The following is a 13,860-nucleotide window of genomic DNA, read 5'->3' as shown; positions in this document are numbered from 1 at the left end:
ATTGGGCCACACGTTCGTGGTCGTGTTTCCTTAACAAGATGTCCGAAATTTCTTTTCATTTCCCAAGTAAGGCCTCACACTGGACTCAATAACATGAATATCATTTTTCTACTCATTTTATTCTATTATTTGAATCACTTACGGTTCAAATTTGACTTATACCAAAAAATTCCTAGAAATACAATAAATTAATTAAATATAGCAAACAGATCCACAGATATACCAAATTTTAACATGGAATACCACATGTTGTATGTTAAGAATAGAAAAAGTTTCAAGGTCAGAAGAGAAAAAAATATAAAATTATTTGCCGAGTGCCAAATAGTAACACTCGGCAAACATATTTCTTTGCCGAGTGCCGGCCAATTACACTTGGCAAACATATTTCTTCGTCGAGTGCCTAGTTTTGGCGAGTGTTTTTTTTTCTAATTTACCGAGTGTCAAACTTTGCCGAGTGTTTTTTGCATCGTTTGCCGAGTGCAGTTATTTTGCCGAGTGTTTTTTTTCAGCACTCGACAAAGGACTTGTTTGCCAAATGTCCAAGAAAATGCACTCGACAAACCTAAAAACACTCGACAAAGAGCCGGTTTCGAGTAGTGCCTACTACGAAATTGTTTACTTTGCAACCCTCGACCAGAAGAAATGAGAGATAAGGGGCATGCACTGTTGCAAGATTCGTCGCTCCCTCCTTGTACTCAGATCACTCGAAGAAGCTTGGGACGTCGATGTCGAGGTCGTCGAGAAACCCGTCGGGTCTGTCGAGCGCTGACATGACTTCCTCGAACCCGAACTGCACATCGTCGCCGCAGCTGCTGCTCCGGTACAAGGCGACCTCGAAAGGCGGGAAAGAGACGACGCGGTTGGAGTCCGAGGTAGCCGGGGACACGCCCCAGTTGTCGGACGTCGACGGCGCGGAGAAGGGGCTGTGCTCCGGTACAAGGCACCCGCTCGCCGTCACCGGCGTGGAGGAGAAGCAGAAGGGCGCGGGCGCGGGCGCGTCCCAGCCCAGCAGCAGCTGCTGTTCTGGCTCCACGGCCGGCCCCTCGGTCTTCACGGTCAGGCTGGAGCTCAGGCTCTGCAGGAGGCTCCTGGTGCCCGGGCTGTCGTTGTGCTCGTGCGCCTGCGCGTCCGCGGCTGCCTGACCCGCCGCCGCCACCGCCGCCGCAGCCGCAGCCCTCTGAACGCAGGTGTGGTCACCGAGGTAGACGACTTCAAAGAAGGTCGGGTCCTCGTCGGTGCGCTGCACTTGCTTCGTCGCCGCACATCCCTGAGAGTGCCGGTGCGTGCAGCGGTAGTAGGCCCTGGAAATTTTGCATGTTGCTCGTGAGCTCCTGAATCTAATTTTCCTTTGGGAAAAAGAAGAAAAAGAGAATTTGATTGTGCATCCAGAACAAGATTAACTAGCATCACCAATCCAATTTGGAAATTGAACTATGAATCACTGTTGCCCTGAACATCCGACAAGTAATAAGTGGAGGCCAAACACATGCATGCAAACAAATAGAGGCAGCAACTTTTTCAGCAAGACAATAGTGCAGCCCCGCCCCCGCCATCCAAACTCTAAAGCAGATATATATAAGAAAGCAGAAGGAAATGGTTTCGATTCCACTTGCGAAAACAACACGTGCAGATGAGATTGGGCTATGGAGTCTTGAAAAGAAAAGAAGAAAAGAAAAATCTTTTGATAGGAGGATGTGTAAGTCAAGTGGCCACCTTCGGTGCTTGGCTCCAAGGATCTCCTTCTGGCCGTACTTCCTCCAGCTGTGGCCGTCGTCGGCCGGGTGATCGGCTCCGCCTCCGGCCGAGCTCATCGTCACCTCACGTCTCTTCTTGCCCATCGTCTTCCTGCAAGTTAATATAACACCAGTTGGGGAAGAAAAAAAAAACTCAGCAAACACAGACCAATTAAGAGGGTTTATGTTTGCTTATTTTTTCGAAGGAACTCTATGTTTGTTTGTTAATCGGGAAGCTCCAACGATGGATACCTTTTCTTGGTGGCCTTGACGAAGGGCGCGTCGGAGGCGTCGCTGAGCGGGATGGCGTCGGCGGAGCGCTTCCGGGCACCGTGGAGGCTGGAGGTGGTGATGAGCAGGCTGATGGAGCGCTCGGTGATGGAGGAGATCTGCGAGGCGAGGTGCTTGCAGAGGTCGGAAGAGGAGCCGCCGAGGTGCACCTCCAGCTGCGTCACCAACTCCTTGATGTGGCCCAGCTCCGTCACCACCAGCCCGCCGCTGCCTCCATTGCCGTCGACGACGCTGGCCATCGCTCGACCTCTTTTGTCAGATGCTGTCGCGCAGGCTAGAGCAGGTTCGGATGGCAGGGCCGCCGGGTGGTGATCGATATTTGACGATGGCAGTGGTGCTGCGAAACTGGAGGCACTGGCGCAGGACTGTGTCGCTGCTGCTGCTGGGAGAAGAGAAGAGGCAAGTGCGGAGGTGGGTGGCTGGGTTGTGACTTGTGACTTGTGAGGGAGTGATGAAGCGAACGGCGCAGGGAGCTGCCCTCTTTATTTATAACGGCGACGACGACGAGTCGACGACGGAAAAAAAAAACAAGGGGAGGGGAAAGGATGACTGTTGCAAGAAAAAAAATTGTATGCGACACCGTCACACAGAAGACTCCTTGCGGCACCACTACCGGAGACTGTGCATTTACCGAGTGCCCATATATTTACCGAGTGTCAAAAGTCGGGACACTCGGAAAACATTTATTACCGAGTGCCAACACTCGGAAAACATAAACACCCGGTAGTAGACCTCTTTACCGAGTCCGAACACTCGGTAACCTCAAACACTCGGTAGAACTACAATTTTACCGAAGGGGCGCACTCGGTAAAAATAGACACTCGGTATTGAGCTGCCACGTCTCCTAGTGTACCAACCGTGCGCCAAACGGCGTCACGGCATGACATGTTTGCCGAGTGTAGAAGTATTTGCACTCGGTAATAATAAAGTTTTACCGAGTGTAAGTTCACAACACTCGGTAAACACTATCTTTTACCGAGTGTAAGTTCACAACACTCGGTAAACACTATCTTTTACCGAGTGTACTGGAGCAACACTCGGTAAAATTCAACCAAATTTCTTGTTTGTTCCCTTCATTCTTTTCCCTCTATCCACATATGATATTGAGTTTTTTACCTGTGTGCCATTATAAAATATTGAAATGACCTGTGTACCATTGAAATTTGAAAAGGTTCTCCAATACCCTCTTTGAAATTTCTTTTGCTCTGTATACCACTTCCGTCAGCTTGCCATTCAATTCTAACGGAGGTGGCTACGAACCAGAGTAAAAATTACCTTTTTTACCTGTGTGCCATTATAAAAGTTCAAAATGACCTGTGTACCATTGTACCATTGAAAAAACGAAATTGCTTGTTTAAGGCCCTAAATGAATTCAAATCAAAAAGTGGTCAACTACAAAGTTTCATAACTTTTTGAGATCTACAATTTTCATTTAGTAAGTTTTTCCATCCGAGGTCGTTTGAAAAATTTGAATTTTAAATTTGAGAGATTCAAACGTAGTTTTGCATGATAAGATGATTTCAAATCAAAAAGTTGTCAACTACATAGTTTCATGTAACTCTGAAAGTAGTCAACTACATAGTTTTATGTAACTCTGAAACTATGTAGTTGACAACTTTTTGATTTGAAATCATCTTATCATGCAAAACTACGTTTGAATCTCTCAAATTTAAAATTCAAATTTTTCAAACGACCTCGGATGGAAAAACTTGTTCCTCCCACACCCATTCCTCCCATTCGACAAATCTACCAAAAATCAAATCATGTAATCTGGGAAACGCAACCCCTACATGATTGCTTGGTTGTAGGAATTCAAGCCCAACACGCTTGATTGCTGGGGCACGAACAATCTGCAGAAGCTCCAAGCAGGGGAGCTGACTCAAGCCACTAGGAAGCTCTGTGCAGCAGGCCAAGTCATCCATCATTAGAATCCTCAAGCTCCGAAGTGGTGCGACTGCTGTCGGCATCATCCATCTTGGGAGCCGCTGACCAAAATACCCTTCAACGTTAAGGTTTTCTAAGCCAAGTGGAGGGCAGAGCTCATCAAAAACCTCCTCGATTTGCCACTTATCTTTCTCAGAGATCCCTTCTTCCTCTTTTACCAACACACCATCATCGCCAAGTCTACTGGTACAACACAGTGACAGATATCTTAGGTGGTACTTTTCACCAAGTTTGGCCAGTATAGCAGATGAGGAAGAAGCTACATTCTCCAAGAAACAGATATGAAGATCTGTTAGCTGGGAGAGCGGCCCTAGTTCTGTTCCTTTGCTTTCCAAATCATGTTGTTCTGTTCCTTTGCTTTCCAGAGATAATCTAAAAAACTTTTGCGATTTAAGTTTGTCGATATCTTGCACATAGAGGAGACCTAAACAGCAACTAACTTGATATGTGTTATCTATTATATGCCTATATATTGATGTCACTGTTAACTGGTCTTTCGAAGGAATATTTGAATTTGGCATACTACCTTATGATTAATTGACAAATATGTTTATTTTCTTTTGCTCCCTCATTCCAGGGACCTTCTACAGCTGGATCGAACAACGATCAAGACTTGGACTTGTCTCCGTTTCTCGGTAGGGCTCCGACCATGTGACAGGACCATGTTTCACTTGTTTGTATGTTGAACTTAGAAGTGGGTTGAACTTTGTGGACTTTGGACATGTTGATGGTGTTTGTGGACTTTGCATTGTGCTTGTGACATTTGTTGTAGCTATATGTTGGTTATAATGAGTGGATGTGACATTTGTGGACATATATGTGATATATATTGTCTATCTGTTGGTAACTGTGATATTCTGTTATAATTGTTGTTAATTGTGGCTGGATATGCACTGAAACAAACAAAAAAAAATACTGTGGACAAGTTTTACCGAGTGTTACACTCGGTAAAGGTAATGTTTACCGAGTGCTACACTCGGTAAAACAGAGAACAGAACCAAATTGGTTCTGATTCTGTTAATTTTGCCGAGTGGTGCCATTTTTTACCGAGTGCCACGACCCACTCGGATATATGTGCCATTTTTTACCGAGTGGAACACTCGGTTAACGAGTTACATGTTTACCGAGTGTTACTGGTACACTCGGTAAACTATATTAGGGAAAAATATTTGCGGAATTGTTTTAATCATGAAAATGGTTATCTGTTTACCGAGTGCTATGTATAACACTCGGTAAACGACGCCGTTAACGGCGAGCTTGGGGACTGATGACCGTCACGTCGTAGTTGTTTACCGAGTGCCGGCGTAGCACTCGGTAAGATTTATTCTCCGAGTGTCCCGTTATTTGACACTCGGTAAACTAACTTTACCGAGTCGTTGTTTACCGAGTCATGTTTACCGAGTGTGGCACTCGGTAAACAATTTACCGAGTGTTTATCCATATTTGCCGAGTGTTTATCACACTCGGTAATTAATCAGTATCCCGTAGTGCACGGCCTAATCTCGTCGCTGCAGGTGGGACCGGTCCTCTAACTGCTTGGCTCGACGTTGAAGGGCAGCAGGATTGTTAGAGAGACTGCTGGGGCTATGATTGGCCATGTCGGATTCGGATCGGAGTACGTTGGGGATCCGAACCTCGTGACACGTCTTCAAGATTGCATGCTGCCGAGTGCCAAACGTCCAAGAAATAAAGGGGTCCCTACTCCCTACCCTGCGCGATCGAGAAAGCAGCAGCAGCTTCCTCGGAGGCTTGGTTTTCGATCGAGAACCTCGTGATCAAGCAACGCTCATCAGTCATCACCACCCTAATTGTCGGATTTTTTTTCCTTGGTGGTACAAGATGTTCCTTGAGCTCAATTTCACGATGGGAACCCCGAAGCTACGGCCAGCCCTAGATGCTAGCTTGTGCATCCCATCGCATGGGACCAAAAGATGTTTTGTTGCCCTTTATTTTACGCACGCACTGGCCACTGAGAGATAAGTAGTTTGCTGAATCAAGTTGGGGATTTGAATACTGGATGAGGACATGAGGTCCTAGTACTTCATGCTACATACGGAGTATGCTCTAGGCTGGGAAGCAACGCATGCATGTTTAGTAAATAATAAATGGACCATATATATATGGTGATCGATGTCAAGCTACTAGCTATTATTTGTTTAAGCCCATCAGGGCACACACTTCTTCTAAAGTTAAATTTGGTATTATTCTCGGCCAAAGCCTACTTTGAGCAGCTGCGACGTTGTCTACTAGTAGTTCATATTTATTCATTGGGAATAAAAAATAAAACAGAGAGCACTCGTCTAACTAATTCCAAATACATATGGCTTTCCCGCGTCTCTGATGCTGAGATACTATATGCTTTGGTTGGTAGGTAGTACTCGCTGTACACACCACTATTTTGTTTCTTTTCTTTCCATCTAGTAGAATTATATGCGAGCTAGCTGGCTAGTGTTTTCAGTGTAGTACGACGTTAGAGCTACTCTTTTCATTCCACTCTGCATGCATTCACACCTACTGAAAGTACTGGGTGTAGACAGTGGCCGAGAAGGTCGTATATATGAAAATTCAGCGAAATCATGACTAGACAGCCACAATTTGCCTCCTTTTTTCCCCCTAGGATTTACACTTTGGAAATTTCCTCTTCATTATCATTATCATTAGCTTAGCTCCGTCGTGTCGCCTGAGACAAATTCAGATGTTCATTCAGAAGGAATGGAGCTTTGGAAAATACTGTTGCTGTTTACGAGTTGAGTAACAGATGTACTAGCTATTAGTAGTCACCAAACCTTTTCACATCCAACATAATAGTACTAGAGAATTATAGTTAAACCGAATGCCACGAAAAAGGAATGGAGCTTAATTTCTTCCTCCCTGATTAATGTGACCATCCATGAACCTGTCAAAATAATGTTTGGGAATGAAAAATCTATCCCTTTAGCGCCCATCGATCATCTGTCATTGAAACACACAGCCCGAGCTAGCGTATCTTGATGAACCTGATGCTGAACGAAGCCTAGGATGCTAATAATACTAATATTAAGCTTCTGCCTTGAACACAGGAAGGCATCAACTAGCACCAACCAAGATATGTCAACTGTTAAGCCACCCACACATGGATCGACGGGGACGGCACGCATCCCCCAATGAAGGGGGGCTCTTCTTATATGCAAGTTGCCCACTGTGATGATGACCGATTCGATGAATCGTTGCCCCCGGCCCGTTTTATTTGCACAATTATACGCCTCAATATAGGATCAGCATCATTAGCAATTTGTTGCACATGCTGCATGCACCATATCGATCCGGCATTCAGACGACTATACAAGTATATATGCATGGAAACAGCAGCTGAAGATTGATGATACAATAACATACTACTCGAAGTCGAATGACAGTTGACATTTAGTTATAGATATACTACCATATTATATTTGTAATATAATAATTATATATATAAGCTTCATATTGTAGTATAGTAGCTGGCTTTGCTGAATCATGTGCTATCGGAAAGCATCATCTCTTTGGACCGTAATATGGGACATGCATGTATTTGAGGTCTGATGCATGTGTTGAGCTTTAACTAATTTCCATCAGTATATTGATAGTAGATTAGGATCACTTAGCTGCAGATCTAGCGAGTGTAAACTTACATTTGGGATAAAATCACCTAGAACAAGTACCGGAGAAGAGAGGGAGAGAAGAGATGGGGAAAAAGGACATGTTACCGTCCATCCGTAGGCTTGGCAGAGGAGGAGGCCATGGAGTCGGTGGCGAGGTCGACGCCGGGGTGAGTGGCTCCGATGAAGGTGCTGAGGTGCTGAGTCTCTCCTCTGCCAAGCCTATGGATGGATCCAGTGGTGAGGGCGGTGGCGAAGGTAGTGGCGCTTCCCGTCGCTGTTAGCGTTACCCTCTAGATCGGATTAGGGTTTAGGTGGGGTCTATGGGTGGCAGCGAACCTCGTGTCCCGAGCCCCCAGCCCCCACCTCCTATTCATAGCACTACGCAACGGGGCCCATCAGCCAGGAGAACGGCTGAGCGCCTCTGATCAGGGCGCGAGTCAGGGTCTGACTCGGTTGTTGGACCGAGCCGGGTGGAGATCAATCTAACATTCTTCCCCTTGATCTCATCTTATGACTTAAAACTTAGTTCGCTTTACCTTTTTCCCATTCCATCACAGATTAGTGCATAGAGTATGCCTCGTCATAACAGTTAGTACTGTTAGATTAACAGTTACAATACACCTCTCTGTTTTAAAATAGATTCTCAACTAGGCCCTTAGTATCCCAAAATCATAGGCTTTCCAGTAAACCCATGTCGACTGTGTGTTCTCTTAACGCACTGGGTGGTAAGCATCTGGTAAGTGGATCCGCAAGTACTTGTAAAAGTGCATCTAGCCCTTTAGTGGGTTTTGGATGATTGAATGACAACATGATTAAAGGTCTAACCCGTTTGCTAAGTGTGGACAGGTAATAGGTTATGTCACATGTACTTAATGAAAGCCAAAATGATGTGTTGTTGTATAAACAATCTAGTTCAAGCACAAGACAACAATACAAATAGAATTCATGCAAAGGCTTATTTATTATGGGATTTCCATATACTATGTGAAAGCAAGCCCGGTAAAAATTAGTTGATGAGACATGAGGGATTGCATATGGAATGGTCTCATATTTGAAGCTTGCTAAATTGAAATGAAAAAGATAACAATACAAATGAATGGATGATCCAACACAAGATGTGACTTGATGGCTTGAGATTGTGAAGATAACAAGGAAAGGCTTCGAGGTACTAAGCAAGGGTGAAGGGCAAGCGACGGCTTGGCGGCCGAAGAACCTAGCTAGGGTGAAGAAGAAAGTACTTGCATTTAGTTGAGGTAATAATCAAGCTATGATGGTCATGTTAATGTGGAGGATCAAATCACTATTGGAGTGTTTGATGGAAGTGACTTGATGTATTTGGAATCATTCATATTTAATGAATCGAATCAAGTCACGTGCTCAAGATGGCTATGCTCAAATGATAAAGATCAAAGTTGACATGTTGGCACCCTCACTTGATGAAGATTAAAAGAGACGGCATTAATTCGAAAGAGATTAACTCAAGCGATATAAATTCATTTTTCATTTGACCTTGAGTTTAATAGGTATGCCGTACTATTAAGAGGGATGCATCATGTTGATAGATAATGTTTCATAAGTGCTCAAGTCAACCCATGTGAGTTTTGAGTGTTTGAGAGACAAAAGAGCTAACCTGTTTTTTTGCTGGTCTGGCGGACGTGTCCGGTATTTGCCCAACAATGGTAATATTATTGATCTCATGTTGGTTCGTCAGAAGTTCTGACGTGAGTCGGGAGTTTTGACGGTCGGGAGTTCCGGCAATGGTCGGGAGTTCCGACGTCTCACGCTTAACTGACTTGGAGAGTTCACTGTGTGGTCATACCGGATGTGTCCGGTATGGATGGCTATAGGCCAATGGCTAGTTTTCAAATACCTTGAGGGCCGGGAGTTCCAACGGTTGGGAGTTCCGGCATGCGTCGGGAGTTCTGACACCTCACATACCTTAACTCTGTTACCATGGCTTTGAAATGTGCTGAGGGTCGGGAGTTCCGACGTTAGTCAGGAGTTCCGATGGTCGGAAGTTCTGGCATTCATCGGGAGTTCTGACGCCTCATAATGTTACTGTAACTCAGTTACCATTGGCGCAGTGTAAGTTGCATATCGGATGTCCGGTATGGCAACAGCTATAAAACAGCTAGTTTTCCAAGGGGGCTATAAATACCCCCAAGCCTCCACCTTTAGAGGCTGTTGATTCTGCTGGTTGCAATACACGTTTTTGAGCCTTGCTAACTCTCCCAAACCCTCTCTTAGTGAGTGTGTGATCCAAATTGCCAAATCAATTAGTGGGTTGAGAGAAATTCAAAATGAGAGCAAGCCACCACTTGAGCACTTGTGCATATTGTCTATTTCATGATTTGTATTTGTTACTCTTGGACTCTTGAGCACTTCGGTAAAACAAATATCGTGTCTCAATTCCCATTTCATTTGATATTTGTGTTGCTCTTGCTCTTGTGCAGGTTATCTATGTATATTGTCATATCTAGTAGGTACCTACAATTTGATTTGAAGGTAGAAATCAAAAGGAGCAAGTTTAGGGCTGTTCCACTGAAACCGTGTATACCGAACACGTCCGGTATAGCTACCGGACACGTTTGGTGTTGATCACTGTGACAGGTTGAAAGCTTTAGTTTGGTTTTAGTTAATTGATGAAACCCTAAGTGCTAACCTAGTTTATCAAAGTGATCATGAGATAGGTAGCACTATTCCAAGTGATGAAGCAATGACGAAGATCATGACATTGGTGATGGCATGGTTATGATCAAAGGCTTAAACTTGGAAAAGAAGAAAGAGAAAAATAAAAGGCTCAAGGCAAAGGTATAAAATGTAGGAGCCATTTTGTTTTAGTGATCAAGACACTTAGTGAGTGCGATCACATTTAGGATAGATAGCCGTACAATTAAGAGGAGTGGAACTCGTATCGAAATGCGGTTATCAAAGTGCCACCAGATGCTCTAATTCATTGCACATGCATTTAGGATCTAGTGGAGTACTAAAACCCTTGTAAATATTTGTGAAAATATGCTAGCACATGTGCACAAGGTGATACACTTGGTGGTTGGCACATTTGAGCAAGGGTGAAGGAGATAGAGATGAAAGAGGGTCAGTCTCGCTGTTTTACAACTGACCGGACGCTGGTCTCAGGGGGACCGGCGCGTCTGGCCAAGTGTTGCAGTGATGACTTGGCGTCGGTCATGTGACCAGACGCTGAGTCTTTGACTGTCTGGACGCTAGAAGGCAGCGTCCGGTCAGAGCGGACATAGCTGCATAGAAGTTAGGGTAACTGACTGGACGTTGGCTGTGTCTGGTCAAGTGCCACCGGACGTGTCCGGTCGAAGAAAACCATTTTTGGAACCTTACTATAAACGACCGGACGCTGGGAGTTCAGCGTCCGGTCACTTGTGGTGGAGCATCCGGTCAACTGTCGACCGTTGAGATCTGGCGGTCATAGTTAAATGAAGTTTGACACATGGCTGACATCAGGCAACCAGACGCTGGGTCCAGCATCTGGTCAGTAGGACTAGAGCGTCCAGTCACCCCGATCAGTACCCAGTGAAGGGGTACAATGGCTCTATTTCATGGGGACTTCTATTTAAGCCCCATGGCCGGCTCAAGCTCACTCTCTTGCACATTTTCATTGACATAGCAATCTTGTGAGCTTAGCCAAAGCACTCTCACTCATCTCCATCATTGATCCATCATCTTTGTGAGATTGGGAGAGAATCCAAGTGCATTGCTTGAGTGATTGCATCTAGAGGCACTTGGTATTCGTGTTGTGCTGTGGATTTCGTTTGTTACTCTTGGTGGTTGCCACCACCTAGATGGCTTGATGTAGCGGTGGAGGATCGACACGAGTTGGTGATTGTTCGTGGCCGTCTCTGGTGACTGTGAGGGGAGTTGTACCTTCCCTGGCGGAGTGCTGAAAGGTAACTCTAGTAAATTGCTTGTGTCATTGAGTTACCTCACTTGTGGGTAGGTTCTTGCGGTGTCCAATCGTATGGATGAGGTTTGTGAAACACCTCTTAGCCGCCAAACCACCAAGTGTTGGTCGACACAACGGGGACGTAGCATGTTGGCAAGCACGTGAACCTCGGGAGAAAATCATTTGTCTCTTGTCATTTGTATTCTCCCGGTGATTGGCATAATCCTCATCTTGTGATTGGTTCATTCCTCTATACGGCGGTATAATCACCCTACTCACTCATTTATATTCTTGCAAACTTGTTGTGGCAAGCTCTTTAGTGTAATTAGAATTGAGAGCTTGCTTTGTTATTTTAAGTTCATCTAGTGGAGCTCTTTAGAGTAGCAAGATTGAGAGCTCTTAGTGAGTAGTAACTTTGTAAGTTGTGTGCCTAGTAATCATTGCAACTAGAATTGTTGGATTGGTGGCTTGCAACCATTGTAGAGCTAGAGCAAGTTTATATTTCGCTATTTGTCATACTAATCAAATTGCTCTAGTTGATTTGTAGATTTTTTAAATAGGCTATTCACCCCCCTCTAGCCATATTAGGACCTTTCAAGTGGTATTAGAGCTATGGTCACCATTTGATTGAAGGCTTAACAACCTCGGTGTCAAATTATGGCTCAAGTTGTGTTCAACCATGTGGGGGGCAAACCACCGTTCTTTGATGGCACATGCGATGATTATTGGAAGAGAAAGATGATGATGTATCTTGGTTCAATCAATGATCAAGTATGGAAAGTGACCGAGAATGACTATGCTATCATCGATCCCAATGATCCCACCAACCAAGGTAAGATCAACAAGCAATGCAATACAATGGCTCTCAACACCATATACAATGCCATTGATTCCAAGGTGTTTGAGCAAATCAAGGATTGTGAAAGAGCAAATGAGGTGTGGAAAAGATTGGAAGAAACATATGAGGGCACACCAGCGGTGAAGAGTGCCAAGTTATACATCCTCAAGGACAAGTTGACAAGTTTCAAGATGAAGGATGATGAGAGCATTCTAGAGATGTTCCATCGATTGCAAGTCATTGTCAATGACTTGAAGGCATTGGGAGAGAAGATCAAGGATGATGATGTCTCTCATCGATTCTTGATGTGCTTACCTCTAAGATTTGAGATGTTGAGATTGCTCATCATAAGAGGAGGATTGAAGGACATTATCCCCAACCAAGTACTAGGTGATGTCATGACACAAGAGACATACCGTGTGGAAAGGGAAGGGGATGACAAGGAGGACAAGAAGGAAGAAGAAGACAAGAAGAAGAAGAGTATAGCATTTAAGACTAGCTCATCATCATCCAAGAACAAGGGCAAGTCCAAGAAAGAATCAAGTGATGATGATGATCTTAGTGACATTGATGATGAAGCCATGGCTCTATTTGTGCGCAAGATGGGCAAATTCATGAAGAAGAAGGGCTATGGTGCAAGAGAAGAGATCACACCAAAAGCAAAGAATATGTGAGAAGATGCTACAATTGCAAGAGCCCCAATCATGTTGTAACAAATTGTCCCTACAATAGTGATAATGATGAAGATGAGAAGAAGAAGCACAAGAAAGATAAAAATGAAAAGAAGGAGAAGAGAATGACCTTCCAAAAGAAGAAGAAGGGTGGAGGCTATGTAGTCACTTGGGATAGCGATGGTTCCTCGGATGGTGATAGCTCTAGTGATGATGACAAGAAATCTATCAAGAGAGCGCTAGCAAGCATCGCCATCAATAAGAAGCTCTCCATCTTCGACACTCCATCGACATGCCTCATGGCAAAGCCTACCAAGGTAAAATATGATGAGAGTGATGATGATGAATGTGAAAGTGACTCTTGTAGGAATGATAATAATGATGATGATGAGGAGGAGTATACCAAGGAGGAGCTCTTGGACATGTGTTAGCAAGTGCACGCTTGCAATGAGATGAAGAGAAAGGAGTGCAAAGAATTGCACAAGAAAGTAAAACTTCTTGAGCAATCCTTTGATGAGCTCAATGCTACTCATGAGAGGCTAATGGAAGCCCATGAGAAGCTTGGTAAAGCTCACTCTAAGCTTGAAAAGGCTCACTCCTCTCTCATTGAGCAAGTCAAAGTGGAGGAAGACAAGAAGGAGCAAGTGATCATATCATGTGATGTGGGACTAACATATGATCTTATTGATGAATCTATTTTTGTTGCTCCCACTAACACTTCTTGTAGCACTACCACTTTTACTTTACCTTTGAGTGATGGTCTCACTTGTGAAACCTCACTAATGGTGGAAAATAAGACCCTCAAGAAGGAGGTGAATGAGCTCACTCGTGCCTTAGGCAATGCCTA

General features: G+C 44.5%; 1 protein-coding gene across 1 annotated transcript; it reads right to left on the bottom strand.

Annotated features, from left to right (window-relative positions):
• Positions 1-700: 700 nt before the first annotated feature.
• LOC136543991 (transcription factor WRKY19-like) lies at positions 701-2,263 on the bottom strand. Its single transcript, XM_066536286.1, has 3 exons — positions 1,986-2,263; positions 1,714-1,845; positions 701-1,301 (listed from the first exon to the last, which is right to left on the bottom strand). Exons 1-3 carry the CDS (start codon positions 2,261-2,263, stop codon positions 701-703), a joined length of 1,011 nt encoding a protein of 336 aa, XP_066392383.1.
• Positions 2,264-13,860: the final 11,597 nt, after the last annotated feature.

Source organism: Miscanthus floridulus, chromosome 3 (genome assembly GCF_019320115.1).
Source record: "Miscanthus floridulus cultivar M001 chromosome 3, ASM1932011v1, whole genome shotgun sequence".
Classification (NCBI taxonomy): Eukaryota; Viridiplantae; Streptophyta; class Magnoliopsida; order Poales; family Poaceae; genus Miscanthus; species Miscanthus floridulus.
Note: the sequence above shows the minus strand (reverse complement) of the source record. Positions and strands in the feature narration are given on the sequence as shown.